The following is a 17455-nucleotide window of genomic DNA, read 5'->3' on the forward strand; positions in this document are numbered from 1 at the left end:
TATATATTAAAATTAACCTTTAGTCCAATCTTCCTCTTGACTTGTCCATTCAGTTTAAAAAACAATGTCTGCCTAGCTTCATTGGTGGACCTGGGAGTCCGGATTTTATCAATCCATTGGTATTCTGGATCATCAGCAAACACCAATTCTTCAACAAAGCCATGGATGGCTTTGAGTTCATAACCCTCAGGAATCATAGAGCCTAAAAATTTGGGTTATTTAGTTTAATGGAGCAACTTTATTTATAGAAGAAATTTAATGTAAATAATAAACTTACAGTTAGTTTAAGTTCGAGAGGTTAATTTATAAATCATACCATAATCTTTTTTAGGTTTTTTGTTTAAATTAGATTTTACTGAGTCTAAATAAAGTACTCTATTTTTAATACATAAATTAGTAGTAAGACTAATTTTCACCAACGCATCCGAAACTTGGATCCTTTTTAAAAGAGGTGAAAAAATGCTTAGCATTTGGAAGTGATAAGTACTCTTAAGAATATAAGGAGTATTGTGAAAATTAAATCTAGAGAATCTAAAATTTGAGTAAATTTTTTTGTTTACAAGTAATAAAAACAAAATAACTAAGATGGTCGGGTCATGTAACATATAACCGATTTCAACATATTAGTTCAAAAACATTAATTAGGTAATATCAGAGCTAAAAGAAAATTCATGAAAAGTGTCCCCAATTTAGATGGATAGATGTTATAGATAAAATATTGAAAAGGCTCAGGATTAGAAATGAATAAGGATCGAGAAGGAAGCCCATGAGTCCATGTGCCTGTAGAACTATAGTTCCAAGGAATTTAATTTGACTTAAAAAAGTTTCACAAATTATTCAATAAAATATTAAGAAAATAATTGTATAATCAATAATAATAACTAGTTGATTTCATTAATATAAAACACAATAACAGATATATAATAACCATAACTGTCCTGCAATGTATAAAAAATCTTGATCAGGAAGAGAATAAATCTGTGAAACCAAAATATAAAGGGACTAAAATAAGAACTCATGTTTTGTAAGTTTTTAATTCCTGAAACATAAAATAATCAAATAAATTAAGAGAGAAAATCTTTTTTTTTAATAATTCCAATTAGAGAGATTTGGCAAAAATTTCATTATCTGCCTCCTTAATAAATAAATGCTTTCTAAAGTTAATATAATAAAGTTAGTGCAGTAAACCTGCTTCCATGGTTATGAATAAATAATTATTACTGTTTTCCAAATTGGTTGGCATTTATGGTTACCGGCTTGTTCTTAAGCCTCCCTTGATAAATGGTCTATCTACTAAAAAATAATTTTTCAAATTAAGACTGGCTGTTCATGAAATTGCAACAAACAAATTATTCAGCTTTATAAAATAATTTAGATTAGATTATAGCCTTAAGAAAAATGTTTTACTTTCACTAACCTCAATATAGAATACATACAGTAAGAGGAAGTATTGCAATAATGAAAAATTTCAAATTCAAATTTTCAACTGAAAAACACGTTTTGAGTTCTCCTTAAAAGAGAGGGTTGATTTGAAAAATGATATTGTGATTTTTAATCTAGTTCTAATTAGTGGAACTAACTTTAAAAATCAATTTTTATTTTTAATATATGATACTTATTAATGATACTGAATTTATTTTGATGTATTGCAAATCATGTCATATAAAATTTGTCTTCTGAAGAGAAGAATTCAATTTAAAATAATTACCTAACCCAACATGATCACATTAAATCTTTGAGAGAATAAAGTTTCTTAAATAATATTTAATAAATACAAATTATAATATAGTAGCAATTTACTCCAGATTATACAAACCTTATATTATTTTACTCGGTATTGTTTCTTTTATGTATTGTTTCCTTCAAAATATATTCACATAGTGGATAAACATTAAATATGTTATATTGTAACATGCATAAATTTCTTATATTCTTACTTGAAAAAAATTGAATTCCACAAGATGACTGTCTAAAACGATTAAAATCTTCAAATAAATCTAATTTGACAACAATATTTACTTCTCCTCTAATACCATGCATGGTATCATAAACAGGAAGCCAACCACTAATAGTTAAACCTAAAAAATAATTAACTTAAGGTATAGCGACACATTAATAAAGAAAAATGAAAAACACTAGGACTACTTTATCATAATATATATTTTATGTCATATATTATATATTCCTTTATAGTTTGGTGTCAGATATATAAATATATACTCTCTCATAGCACCATATATTCAATTAACCTTAAGTGACTGAGAGCAACTCATTCCAAATTCAACAAAAGGAAAAAAAATCTTTTATGACTATGAAAGCGAGCCTAAACACAAAACAAAACTACTTATCTTCACAATGACAAGATGTAGAAAAATATATATAAAGGGGCCATGAAATATGTTATCACACTACTTTCAGCAAGTTTGGATTGGAATGAATAAACTGGAAAAATTAAACAATAATAATAGCTCAGCGAACCAAAAGTACCGATACCAATAACTCCCATCGCTCACACACAGGAGATGTGCACTTGTGGAGGTTAAAGCCCAACACTGCAAAATTAGCCTTAAACAATCCTCAAAGATACCTATTGGTTCAAAGATGCCTATCAAGTTTTTAGGGATTTAATCATTCTTAATATGCATATATGCCAGTTTTGCACAGCTGTATAATTACTTTGATTACATTAAACATGTGGTTTAAGCTCTGCTATTCCATATTATAATCTCCTAAAATGCCAGAAGCTTCATAAAATTTTGATTAAACTGGGAATACCCAAGATATTAGATAATCTATTAAGGTCTGGTTGCACCGTCACAGTTTAAACTACAATTTCTGAAATCTCAGGCAAAGTCAATAATTAGTTCTAGCACCAGAAAGGTGAATCTTAAAATCTAGTTGTAAACTTTACCGGCTAGCCAGTTAAATTGAGTTTTAGTGCGAATCTACATGAAACTAGCTAACCATCCAAGGAACCTTTCATAGTTACAGCTGGAATCTGTTTTCAAGGGTCATTATTTTCAATTCTTTAGTGTCTTTCTTTCATTTCAAGTTAAATAAAATGGACTTTATTGAGATAGACAGGTGATGAAGAATTTATGGGAGGTAACTTATTTAATCAAACTGTATTTCAGAAACAGGTCGCTAAGTTATCAGAGTTTTACTTAACTTTTGGACAAATCTAATTTATTCAAAATTTGGTTATACTGGAGATTAGTATAACCGGCCCAAAAAATGAGCATGTCTGAAAGATTAAACATATTTCCTGTATGCCAATATTCCATATATTTTCTATAGAAAAACAAAATATGTAGAAAAAATAAAAGAAAGAAATTTCTGATAGTTGAAAATCAATAAATTTACCTTTCACTTGATTGTTAGATAAATTTGAATAGTCTTGAGAAACAACTAGTGAAGATGGCAACAATAAAGGATTTAAATTAAGATACACTTTCCCTATAGCATCATTTGCTGAATAAGTATCATAATCCATCAATCTTATTTGCAAGGGTTCATCTTGCAGCTCAGCATCTTCCATCTAGAATTACAGACAAATTTTTAACATTTTAAAAATTTGAAAGAAAGTTAAAACTTTGTAAAGAAAAATATTTGAATCATTAAATAAATAACTACTAGTATAATTTCCCAAATCAAATCTATAATGCTTGAATGATTAAATCACAACAGTTTAGATCGAAAATTGATCATTTTTTTTTAGTTAGTCATTTTGGTTTATTTATTGCAAGAAAATGAATCTTTAGGGACTGTATTTGATTATTATGTTATTCATATTGTAACACTATTCCTACATATATATAAAATATTTGTAAATTCTAAATATATCATTGAAGTACATTCTATGAACTTCAAAGATATATCATCACATTCATTTATATATATTATAATTAAATGTATAATAATACATATAAAATAACGATGTCAATTTGTATAAAAAATATAACTCCTAAAAGGACTTGGTAGCTGAGCGGATTGGGGTGTGGGTTCCAGAGCATTTTATCCTGAAGGTTGTGGGTTCGAATATCACCTGAATGAGTCAGAATTTATTTTGCAGTGGCACCAAGAAATGAACTCTGTGGCTGCGTAGGACTTGAACCATAAAAGAGAAAGTCCTTAAAGGCATGAAGGATGTTGAAGAATTCTAATAAACAATAGTCCTTTCATGAAGTTACCATCCATAAGAGAAAAATATTGCCCTCCATATTACACAATATCTTCAGAGTATTATACCCCCCACAGGATTATGAAGCCCATCAGCATAACAACTGTCTGAAGGTTTGGTCCATGGGGAGTCAGTCATAATATATATACATTAAAACCTTGGATTAAATGGCTATCTGAATGAACTGGCTATAAAAAAGAAAGTAAATAAAGTGCTCAAGAAACACCAAGTTCAGTAAAAAAATAAATGACTTTGTGACTACTATTAAAAACTTAAAGAATTTTTCTCTACTTGAATAAATTATCAAAAAATAACTATAATTTTTTAAAGTTAAAAATTTAACTACATCATTTATTAATATACATAAGATCTGTATCTCAAATTATGTATAGCACATTAATTTTTACCAAATATCTGAGTTAAATTAATATTGGACATTTTCTTCAATATATTCAGATTAAGCTGCTCTTATGCTTAAGCGATGATGTGTGGGTCCCAACTAGGACTGAAAAGTGATGTTCAACTAATTATATCATATCTGCATAATAGACATTGTTCCACAGAAATGAGGAAAAGTCAGTAAGTTGGAATTAATAATTTTTTATTTAAACCATAAATATATTGCTGCTTTACTTTTACAGTGGCACATTCAACAAAAAAAGGTCTTGATTTTATTGTGAACTGGGCGTATTCTAAAGATAGTTCTGTAGGATAAGATTACCTTCTCTACAAGGATCATCCTACAGACTGTCACTAAGTTATTAGGGCTATCACAGATAATTTTAATCCTACTAGCAATTATTCAACCATACTTGACTTTTATTCAATAAACAGCCTCTTTGATGCAAAATAACCAAGAAATATGAGTCTGTAGATGAAATAAAAATCCCATGCTTTCAACTAGCAAAATACAAGTACTTCAAGAAACTGAGTATCTTATACGCAAATATAACTGACAAAATTAGTTGACTTTTCAGGTAGTAAAAGAAACTATGCAGGAGCCGACATCAAAATAGGAAATTAGGAGAATGAATATCATATGAAATTCACCACAAGAATCTGTACATGCTAAGTAATCCCATCATAAAACCTAAGTATCAAGTTTCCTTTTATCAATTTGAATTACCTCGAATTTATACCATTCTGAATTCCATTGTGGATTTAAGGTTTTACGGCAAACATCAGTTTTATATGTTACTGTTCCTAATTTTATTTCAACAAAAGCATCAGTGGTGTCACTGCTTCTATCCATTACCGGTAAATTTCTACCGGCAATGATTTTTACTTTTAATTTTCCAGGCATGGTGTGCAACTTTTATTAGCAGTTAATTATAGGCCAAATAGAAAATTTACTGAATTCTTCAGGTCATTTTTTATCTTTAATAAGTACATTCGTAACCTGAAGAGGGTTAACAGGGAGGTTCCAAACTGATAACTGCATCTTTTTTGTAGTTTTTTTTACTGAAAGTGGTACCAATAAATACAAAAATAGATATATTTTCTATTTGGTATAAAAATATCAAATAAAACTTTAAAATGATCTTATTTTTCTTAATTTTAATTAAAACCTTTTCTTCAACGATATAAGAGGAAATAGTGACTTTTTATTAGTTCTTCATTTAATTTCGATTAACTTTGGTTTTTATTCAGAAATAGACCGGAAAAAACGCTCTTCACGATAATTTATAGTATCTTCTGGGAGAGGACGGAGCCCTGTCCCCTAGCAGAGATTTTTTCGAGAATCAGAGGGAAGAGAGAGGGGGGGGGGAGATTTAGTAAGAAGGCCAGTAATCACTAGTTTATAGTCCCAAAGTTGGGCGTAATTTTTAATAATTAACATCCTAATTATTTGTTTTTCGCTACTTTTGAACAGTGATGAGCTTGAATATTTGAGGTCTTTTCAATAAGTCCATATGTGGATCATCTACTTCTTTCTTTCTTTTTCTTTTTTTTTAATTTGTTGTCTTATGTTCAAGTTTGCTTTCCATTTGTCTCATAAAAACCTCTCATCCTTTGATCATATATTCTTCTGAGGTTCTAAGGAAAGTTTTGTGATTTCAAGTGGCCGAACGTACAGCCCTGGATAAATATTTTGCTTTAACAACTCTTATTATGCTTTATTGTTTATTCTTTGCATCAACTGCTGATAGATACATATCTGATTACCTGGATAAGACACCTGAATTGATATCATTTTTTAAATTTACAGCTGTATTACATAAATATATAACTAGCAAACGTGATATTAATTATATTACAATGGCATAATATAGTCATAGTAGTATTAGAATCTACCCATTGGTAGAAGTCCAATAATATTCCTAGAGTAGATCTTAAGGCATCTTCATTTCAGATGTCTTGGAGGATTATCAGGTATTGAAGAGGAAACAAATGGGTTTGGGTGGTTAGAGAGTTGATCATGAAAGGATTGATTCTAGTTGTGTCCAAATCAGCAAAATAAGGAACACTGAGGCCTTTATTTATGACAAAGTAAGGGGCATTAAGGATTGGATTAGAGAGGAATTCAATGGCTTAGTGGAGCTATAAAGCTCGACTCCTCAAGTCAAACTAGGCCTTGTGCTTATGTGAATGAGTATTTTATAACTGGAAGTTTAGATCATTTGTCTAATAAGTGTTGTAATAGCCTAATTGGTATTAAATGAAGGCCTTAAACAATTATTGTTTTAAATCTCAAATCAATAATTCCTAACCATAAAAACTCAAGGGCCTTATCGAAAAAACAAGGATTTTTTCATCTAATTATTATTTTATTGATCAAATTCCAATCAAAAATAGGGTGATTTTGGCTCTGTTATTCCCAGATAGTAAATAGTGTGTAATGTAAGACCTGTTAGCTTTTAGCTGACAGTTTGATAAAAACTTCAGTAAGGATCTTGCTGTGAAGCAAAAAATGTCTTATGTTTTAATTTCTTGTAAAATAGTAAATACAATAATTCACTTTAACTTAATGTCATAACCTGCGTTTTATTTATTCCTACTAAATGTTTTGATTATTAGAAATGCAATTTGTGACATTATTGGTCAGTACAGACACTGCATTCTTATTAAGCAGGGCAGTACACAAGTATAGTTCTTAACTAGATGAGTAAGAGAACTGATAGGGCTTAATATTAGTTTTAGTACACATAAAGTAGTGAATCATTATCCTTTTTGTTTGTTTGTTTATTAAGAAATTAAGGCGTAAAACCCATCGGTCATCAACGCCATCTTTTTTGTTTTATAAGCTATATCAATATTTTTTCTTATTTCACCACTGTTTTATTGATCCTAAAATTTCACCAACATCGGGAAAACATTCTTACTAATATTTCTGAAATTCATGAAGATCATCAGTATTAAAGAAAGTATTGTAATGGAAGGTATATTTTCTTTAATTAGATATTTTTTTGATAATTATGTTCCTTATTCTTAGTATTACTCAATATATGAAAAGTGATATGAATTAATTCAAAATTGAAAAAAATTTCATTTTTCTTCCATCAATCATGATCTTCATCCAAGACTATCATCCTCTTTATCCTTTAAATCTCCTGTTACTGCATCTATATGTATCATCAGAAAGTCCTCCTTCTTTAAAAGTAAAAATGACTATGAAGATTATACTATATAATAAAAGTTTAAGTTAACTTGAAGGAGGCCTTCAGCAAGATTGATATCCCGTTTGTGAGTTGTAAGATAGGAGACAAGATTGAAAGTGCTACTTTGGATCTTGCATTCATGGTTTCAACCTAGTAGACTCCAAGTCTTGACAACAGGAATAAAAGCCAGATCCATAATATAAAAAATAGAGCCCTTAAAGGAGAGCTTCCTCAAATTTATTTATGTGTATTATATTGTTGAATAGGTCAACCAATACAGCCATCTTTGCTGATGATTCTCAATCCTGTAGGTGCGAAGAACAGAACACAGACTGCTTTAAAGAACCTACTTGTTGGGTTCAAGGATGGACAGAAATGAATATTTTTAAAACTCTTTCACTTGAATGTAGACAAAAAATATCACATATTTGTGGATTACAAATGATACAAGTTTAAAAGTCTACTACTGCTGTAATAGAAATTCCAGAATTTAAAGAATGGTAGGATATCTCAGGAAATTAGAAGGAATTCTAAATTGTTGTCTAATGATTTAATTTTGGATTGCTTTTACCTCGGGCTAATTTAATCTACGAAGTATTTATTTAAAGATAATTTATAAGAGTTGTTGCTTATTTTGAATTGAGCTACCATTTCCTTCTTTTTTGTTTTGATTTGATAAAAACAAATAATTGTTGTACAGGTCTAGCTGTAGCTAGTAATTGCTGTGTCCTCAGTGAAAGTAGTGTTTGATAGTTCATTACCAATAACTTCTGTTCAAATTGAAATTGATTTATAGTCAGGATTTTTGATTTATTACTTTGATCCATAAATAAGTTATATTATATCTTCCCAGTTTGTAGCACAAATATTTTTAATCATCACGAGAATAAAATAGAACTAATTAATAATAAAACACTCAAAGAAAAAAAAAATGTCATAGAAGGAAAATAATTCGAATAAACATTGTCAATTAACTAAATTTATTATTCTTACAATAAACTGCTATTGGTATAAAAATATATTTTTTTAAAGGCATTCACAAAAGGCAATTTTTCAACTAAAAAAATAATTTTAAATGAGCACATCAAAAAATTTTTCTGGCTAACATTGAGATAACCTTTAATTTAATACAAGACCCAAAATAATATTAATTAAAATATGTCCAAAATATTTAAATATTTTTACCATAAAGGTTATAAATTCAAAGCTTCTAAACAATGTCATGTCAAATAAATAATTTTAGATTTCACTATAATAAACAATGATACAGTACTGATGAAAAAGAGATGTTTTTATCAAACAGAAACTAAAAGTATAATATATTTTTTTTAAATTAGAAATTTCAACCAAGTAAGTACCTCTTAAATATTATCAACATGACTTGTGAAGAAGCTACTCACAACATAAGTAAAAGCAGTTTTTACACCCTTGAAAGTATGAATAAAAATTGTAAATTTCATTTAAAATGATAAAAATACATTAAATTTCAATAAATAGCTTAGCATCAACTTATTCCTAAAAAGTTTAAGCAATACTTTTTTTCATAAATTAAGTAAATTATGTATTTTAAACATAAAATAAAGATTTTTTTCGGTTTAATTATTTAATATAACTGTTAAAATTAAATATAAACCTTTTTAATAATATAATTTATTATATTATATCACAAATTTTCAACTTTCCTTATTTTTCTCTTGTGTTTTTCTTTTTGAATTGATCAAAGATCTAATGGCTGCCATCCAAGAACTACACAATGCTGTATAATCAACCATAAGACTTCTTTGAAGGTTATCACAAGTAACAAAGTCATTTTCAAGAAGACCTAAAAATAAATAAATAACAAGTGGTTAAGTTAGTTAATTGGATTATTTTTTTTTTTTAATATGCATGTGAACTCCTTTATTAAGGTAGAAAGGATGGGTTATCCTACAGGTTACCAACTATTTTAACCAGAGCAGGAAGATGAAAATTTATCACATGGATTTACCAAAAATTGAAGTCAATATTCCCAAGCTAAATTCAATATGACACCATTTCTAATTGAACAGTGCTGGGGGGTTCTTTAAAACAATAGGCCTTAACGGTTTAAGCACCTGCAGAAAATACATAAATAACTTTAACCAAGAACAGTAAACATTTAGAAAAGGAAAGAAATATCTGCCTTGCAATAAACAGCATATAATAAAATATATATGATGGCATTCTTATTCAAAATTAAGTTCAATCTAAAAACAAATTTCAAGTTTCAAATATTAGAATGAACATCTTTCTGAACATTCTAGTCTCTTTGAAAATCCGTAATAATGGACATAGCATAGAACTGGAATGGAGGGGAAAAATTTGAATCACTGCAGTCACTAAGTGAAATGAATTTAACGAAAATTTTTCCAAATAATGAATGTCGAATTGAGAGACTCAATAAAATATAAGAGTTTTTAAAATGTCTTTACTATATTTCATATTCAAATGACAAAAAGAGGAAATTGGCAGTTATATTTATACAAGCCAGACACTCAGGTTGTAAAGACTACAAAAGTGATGTGGGAGAAATATATTCTGCAAATAAGGTGGCTAGAATTTCTCACAAAGTTATGATAATATCATAACACATAATATTGATAGTTATTTGAGGTATAGAATACCAAAACCAGTGAACCCATTTCAAATTTATTTTTTAACAAATAGTTCTGGTACTAAATAATCACAATATAACAGAATTTTACTTATTGATTAGTACCGAAAATGTTAATAACAAATAAAATAAATAAAAATGGGCTTGGTTGGTTTTGGAATTCTATGCCTCAATTTATTTTATATGTTTCAAGATGCTTATAAAGTATATCACTTCAATGTTTTATTATTTGTTTGTTTTCCCCAGTTTCTATAATGAATTCAAAAAACCAATCCATTTTCAATTTCTTTTTTTAATTAACAGCTCTGGTACAAGAATTATATCAACTGATAATTTAGTGCCAAATATGTTAATTAAAATTGGCCTTGATTGGTTATAGAATTCTACATGATTTTATTTTTTATGTTTGGAAATATTTAAAGAGCACATCACTTACATTTTTATCATTTAAGTAATTTTTCTTTCGATTTAATGTGGTGTTTCACAGACCATATGACTTGACACGGTGGCTTAGTGCTCAGTGCTAGAGGTGGGTCTAAGGCGATATAGCATTATTTATTTTTCTTGCATTGAAGAATTCTGAACTAATTTAATTTTTTTTTTAGGTTATATAATCCATTTCAATTTAAATAAATAAGTATAGCAATAAATGTATTATTTGATATAAAAAGTAGACAAATCATACCAACTACAAAATCATACCAACTAGGTCCAACATACCTATCTGTTATGCTATGGGTTAAAACAACAGCCTTCCAAAAAACTTGTAAAATTTTTCTTAGAACATAAGCCTTACTCAACATGATCAGTTGATTGAGTATAGGATCACATATACAAAGTGTTCTTTTATTTTCAGTTATAACCTCCTCTATTATTATAACTCTTTACAACTGATTATAGCTGTCGATTTCCCCACCCTTAAAAAGGACAAACGAATCCCCAACAAGTTCTGTTTCAGTTGAGGTCACGCATAAATTCTAATTATTGTGACAAATAGTAACTGATAATAATGGTTGGTCAGTTACTCATTGTATAGAAGTATACTCCCAACCAACATACTGAGTGACAGTAGTAGACACTTACCTGTATCTAAGTTAAGAGTTGAAAAGAGGATAAAATGGTCCTGGGTACAGTCAGCAAAGATACACAAATAAAAATGACTAATTTATTTGTGCCAACGTTTCGACCTGCATTTCAGGCCTTCATCAGGATGACAGCGGAGATTCCGTTAAAACTGTTGACTTTTAAGTCACCCTGATGAAGGCCAGAAATTCAGGTCGAAACGACAGCACAAATAAATAAGTTTTATTTACTTGCTAATCTTTGCTGACCGGACCCTGACTATCTTCTCCTCATACTAATCTACTAAACTATTAACACCTTATTAATTTTTAAATACTTCTACACATAACAATAAACACATCCCCCTTAAATAGTAATCACCAATTTATTGAGTAAATTAGAGGAAGATGAAACAAATAAATAAATCGTCTAATCATCCTTGTAAGTTAACTACAGTTACCTTTAGAAATATCACCAAGTTTCAATTTGACATCTGTAGAAAATTTATCCTCATTCCACAACTTTTCCATGAGGCCCAATCTCCGCTTAATTTCATTAACATCTTTCTATAAAAAAATTAAAAAAATTTTTGTATCTATAAAGTTATGCTGAACATTATACAATATAATACCTAATTACCTCATTGTCATTTGGATACAATTCCTTGATAGTAAGTTGTAAGTTTTCTAAAACAGTATTCAACTCAATAGATTGAGGAGAAATATTCTGAGTGTCCGGTAAATGAGTAGATCCTGCTGATATTGAAGAGTTGATAGGACCTGATCTTGGAGGTGCCGTTTTTCCATTATTATCAACATTGGCACATAACTTTTGAGTATCATTAGAAACAATGGAGGAATTGCTAACTCTTCTGCTAAGAGAGGACTTTTTGGTGTGGTTTTTAACAGAATCATAAGAGAAAATAGGAGGATCGTTCCATCCGGGATCACTAAGAACTATAAATTAATTACATATTCTTTAATAATAATACAAATATTATTTCACTCAAGTGCCACATATTTCATCTTCATACATTACTTCAATACCTTTGGGCATGTTATCTTCAGCCATTAATAGTTTTAACTGCTAAAAACATATATAGTGAAAATTATTAGACAAACTAAATTTTAATAATAACAAATTCAATTCGAGAGAATTATTAAAAAAAAAAAATAAACAGTGTAAACTTGAACTAAACAACGTTATCAACTATTTAAACACCAGATGTCAAAGTCTACATTGTTTAACTAGACCTGTTCGATCTATCGAAAACTTCCAATCTTGCTAAGATGCTTGGAGGAAGGAGTTTATTTGATAGGGTGACTTGCCAGGAAAGATGAAGGCATAACGAACAACTTTGGCATTACTGAGGAGTTTGGGACCAATCACCGGTTGCCTCCTATCTCAGTTTATAACACAGTAAATAAATGACGTTGGTGTAACAACCCTAAAAATACCAGTCAAGTAGAGAAATCCTGAGTCGGGTAGAGACAAAGAGGAAACCTGTCTCATCAGATGATATCTTTTATATTCATCGCTAATTTTGTTATCGAGAGGCATGTTAATACTGAATTTACTTAGGGGCGTCCACAAGGTTTCTGTGAATTCATTTAACTATTTATAAACTTACGTTAGTCGTTCAGGTTTAAATAAACACGTATTTTAAAATCCGGTTGGAAGATTGCTGATTGACCGTGTGTATCAATAAATGTAATAGGGTCCGGGTGCGGTCAAATTAAACCCAAATAGTAATATTATGTACTATTTTTATTTGAGCCAACGTTTTGCCTCACGTAGCAGGGCTAAAAAAGATACAAACATACAAATACATGAAACATACAAAAAAACAAAACAAAAATTGTATTTTAAAATCATAATGAAGTTGATGAATGAATGAAAAGCTGATGAACCTCTACAAAGTGGGACGAAAGGTCGGCAAAAAAAATTTGTTAATTATTTTTGGTTTTCTTTTGACCGCAGTCATATACCACATTAGGTTCCCCATACATTTGGTACAACTCTGCCTATAAAAATTCGCCTTACTTTACAAAGCCAAATATTATTCTTAAACATTTTAAAATCTTTCCACCCCACAAATATTTTAATATACAGAATTATATATGTAACTCCAAAGAATTAATGGGATATAAGTGCTTTTACAGTGTAAGCAACTTCCAAAAAAGTATACAAAATTGTAAAATTTTGACCATTTAATTGATTAAAAAATCCACAAAAATCTATGAGCTTAACACAACTCAATTTAGAGAGGCTATGGAGGTGTGCAATGTTTGTACGGAAACTTTATATTTGTTTAATTTTTATCTAATGCTATTCCTTTCGATCCCTTTTCAGAATTGTATCCATTAGGTAATTTAAAAATTTAATTGAGTGATAAACGTTTCTCGAAAACAGCATGCAACTACGTTGAAAGTGGAAAACTTAGTCATGAAATAAGTGATGGAAGTTTATCGAAAACGGAAAAAATAGGTTTACTGAGAACTGCAGCTCAATAAATAATGATTGAACTGCTACTTGAACCAAATGATTTGATTAACTTTTTTTCTCGAATTAAGTCACTTTCCTATAAAGGGTACCTTAGGGCGTTAGGTGAAATGTACCCCATACTGTTCCTATCATCTTCGAAACAATTTAAGTCGATTATATTCGCAAAAAATACGACTATAACAAACTAAGGCATAAAAATCAAATTGGAATTTAATTTTTGTAAAGGTTCTTAAGTCACTTTCACTTAAAGTCACTTTCCTATAAAGGGTACCTTAGGGCGTTAGGTGAAATGTACCCCATACTGTTCCTATCATCTTCGAAACAATTTAAGTCGATTATATTCGCAAAAAATACGACTATAACAAACTAAGGCATAAAAATCAAATTGGAATTTAATTTTTGTAAAGGTTCTTGAAAGTTCAGATTCACAACCAACTAAGTGGGGGAGGGAAGAACATTTGCAGTGAAGATCATTTTTTAAAATTTATATCGTTACTTGCAGTCAGTCGTTTTATCTCTGGTCAAGACCTTATTTTTCAAGACTGGTACATAACTCTCCAAGAGAGTTCTTGTCTATTGCAATAATTATAGTATGGGGTTCAATGCTGAATGATGTGCTGCAAATAGTATTCTAGTATTCTTTGCTGCTTTAAGTTTCTGAGTGAAACTGTGGATGTTCTCAAACATTATTTGAAAAGCTTTCTTTTTGACTGATAAATCAAACAACAGGACGTATTGAGTAAGCATACTAACACCTGCTAGTTAGTTGTGGTCTGGGAGAGCTTGGATGTAATCTCTTTCCAAAGATACAGTGGTTAAACCTTTTCTCACATCCTATCAAAAAGGGGCAAACATTTTTATCTTCTAGGATATTTCGAGGATACTGTGCCTTCTTCTTCAGCTTTTATTTAAATTAAAACCTGTATTGCTACAACCCATGCAGGGTCAGGGGTTCAGTACTTAGTAAGGAAGTACTGTTACTAGACCAACGGTTGTGCAAGGAGGTGATTTGGCCAGAATCACGCTCGACCGCCAGATTTTTTACCCAATTTATAAGGCTGGGTGGACCCTAGGAGAGAACGAGAATCCACAGAAGTTGACTCATGGCTACAATGTAACATAAAACAATTTTCTTCTCAGCCGGATTCGAACTGGGGTCCTTGGAATTAGTATCATTGCGCCTTACCTTACGGAGCTACCGCGCTAAATGTATAACGTATTTTAAATTTCACTTGCTATTGCATTAAATGAATAACGAAATTTAGATTTACAACTATAACAATGTAGTTTGGTCATAGACAAAAATATAATAAAAGTGAAGGTCAGATAGTGAAAAAAAAATTATGATAAGGTAAATATTTACTGACAAACTGCATTATTTTCATTTCAATATAGGAACAGTAGAAACAAACAGAAGGTTCAATTTGTCTTCCTATAATCAGATTGGAGGGCTCCAAGCGCAACTAGTTCCAGGGGTTCCTTAGTAACTCAGAGGAGGCTCTTGATGTCACTGCCTAATGGAAACTACTAGTTTGGAAGCTCCTAGACCCAAAAGGTTTTGTCATACCCTCTTCATAACACAAGGAAAATCCATCAGGTATTTTCCCTTAATAAAATAATCTTAATGGTGCCAATTTTGATTTGAGCACATGATAACATCATTTATGACTTTATTAGACTTTTCTTAACTCATCTTTTACATTTTAATCTTCAAAAAACAAAATTTGTTCCAGCTCCTCAAGGCAGGGATTTATTAGGTAAATGTGATCCTGATTGCTGGACCCAGCTGAGATATATTTAGTTTTTAGATGTCCATACTTTATATGTATTCCATAATATTTTATAATCTATTTTTGGCAATCAATTGATGCTAATAAAACTAATTCCAAACCTTTCCCTCCCCATCTTTATAAACTTATTAATAGCAGATTTTGTTTTATTTGTTATTTGCATAATGAGAAAATAGGTTTTAAACAATAAAATGTCATGAGTACTTTTTTAAAAAAATAGGATAAAAAAAAGAATAGAGAAAGTATTGATTTCGTATAAAAACTACTAATGAACCTTAACGGAAACCAATAACAGTTCCTAATATCAAAATAGGAAGAATAAGATGGTTTGATCTTATACATCTCATGAAACAACAAAGATTACCAAAACAAGAGAATAAATCCCATAGGAAGAGAGGAAGAGCCAGGGCTCCAAAAAAGTATGAACAATTTATAGAAGCATTGGAGACAATCAGTAAGCTGATAAATGAAAACAAAATCAGACTTGAGTGTTGGAAAGAGGTCGCAATTGTATCAATCGTCGAGTCAGTCGCAATCGTATGAGTAACTGAGGAGAAGTATTCTTTCACAAAAATTATAAATATATTTACATAATAATATTTTTATAATACTTAATCATTGTTGAAAAGCTAATGAAACAGTTCTTGGAAATAAATCTTTTTGTTTGCATACACATTTGTATTTTCATAAAACTCATAGTTAATTGTTTCTTTCAATTGTATAAACTATCATAATATTAACAATACAAATTTGCACTGAAAATTAATTTAATGAAACGGCTAATTATATCCAATGATAAAGAAATTGAAAAAAAAATAAATATGCTTCCAAATTTTAATACATAAAATTGAATTTTATTTTAAATAAAATAGTTGATATTTTTAACTATATTATTTAAGCCTCAGAACGTGAGGTCATAAACAAATTTTATACCTGGTTTTATTGAATGTATGTGTATATATCCTACATACATAAAATCAAATATTCAATTTTTTTTTAAAGGGATAGTTTGGATTAGCAGTAACCAACTATACTTATATGTTTGGAGAAGTTTGCCGGGGGGTGCGGTTAGCAAAGAACAATATAAATCTGTTCTTTGCTGACCGCACCCCCTGGCAAACTTCTCCAATCATTAATCTACGGTCAACTATCTACACCTCATTATACTTATATGTATTTGAAAAAAAAAATCAGTAATTTAGGTGCTTGTTTAAAAATTCTTGATCAAGAGCATATATGACCATTTTTACTTTCACTCACCTTTCTTTGTATGACTTATGTATCTGCTCTGAAAAGTAAAGTATTTACTTAATGAAATATTGTGATTTTAAAATTTCAAAAACGTTTTATTTTAAAAAACTTAAATTATTTTCCTTAAATGATAGTGATATATTTCTAAATTATTATTCCAATCACACATTAATCAAATAAATTAATTAAAACTACCATAACTAGAAATAAAGTATTAGATTGTTACACTAGAGAAAAAATATTACATTTTAATGGAACAAATAGTATTAAATTTTGAATAATTGATATTAAAGAAAACTACATATTTTAATCATGTTATCATTCATCAATATCATCATTAACCCTAGGTTTCTTAAAGAACTTGACACTAACAGTCATGGTAGCCAGTCTAAGAACTACACTAACTACATAACCATTTACCTTATATTACAATCAA

General features: G+C 29.5%; 3 protein-coding genes across 6 annotated transcripts in view; all 3 read right to left on the reverse strand.

The window, feature by feature from the left end:
• LOC106684856 (C2 domain-containing protein 5) overlaps positions 1-5621 on the reverse strand; it is a 26500-nt gene extending 20879 nt beyond the window's left edge. For all 4 annotated transcript variants that reach the window (XM_014427161.3, XM_014427162.3, XM_014427160.3 and 1 more), the window contains exons 1-4: positions 5307-5621; positions 3364-3538; positions 1938-2078; positions 18-202 (exon numbers count right to left, since the gene is read on the reverse strand). In XM_014427161.3, the coding sequence (XP_014282647.1) occupies positions 18-202; positions 1938-2078; positions 3364-3538; positions 5307-5483 (678 nt within the window). In that variant the 5' untranslated portion in view covers positions 5484-5621. The remainder of the gene's footprint in view (positions 1-17; positions 203-1937; positions 2079-3363; positions 3539-5306) is intronic.
• Positions 1-17455, reverse strand: part of RpL10Ab (ribosomal protein L10Ab) — a 64461-nt gene that overhangs the window by 40174 nt on the left and 6832 nt on the right. The window lies entirely within an intron of this gene.
• On the reverse strand, positions 8743-12747 carry LOC106684844 (steroid receptor RNA activator 1). The gene is made up of 4 exons (XM_014427139.3): positions 12520-12747; positions 12113-12429; positions 11934-12039; positions 8743-9601 (listed from the first exon to the last, which is right to left on the reverse strand). Exons 1-4 carry the CDS (start codon positions 12542-12544, stop codon positions 9453-9455), a joined length of 597 nt encoding a protein of 198 aa, XP_014282625.1. The 5' UTR covers positions 12545-12747; the 3' UTR covers positions 8743-9452.

The sequence above is a fragment of the Halyomorpha halys genome, unplaced genomic scaffold (genome assembly GCF_000696795.3).
Source record: "Halyomorpha halys isolate HHAL.00 unplaced genomic scaffold, Hhal_1.1 Scaffold624.1, whole genome shotgun sequence".
Taxonomy (NCBI): domain Eukaryota; kingdom Metazoa; phylum Arthropoda; class Insecta; order Hemiptera; family Pentatomidae; genus Halyomorpha; species Halyomorpha halys.

Coding starts and splice junctions, on each gene's coding strand:
- LOC106684844 (XM_014427139.3), bottom strand. CDS start 12,544: ATGGCTGAAGATAACATGCCCAAAG. Junction 12,430..12,519: donor TGAAGATAACATGCCCAAAG/GTATTGAAGTAA, acceptor ATTAATTTATAG/TTCTTAGTGATCCCGGATGG. Junction 9,602..11,933: donor ACTTGGTGATATTTCTAAAG/GTAACTGTAGTT, acceptor ATTTATTTTTAG/GTCTTCTTGAAAATGACTTT.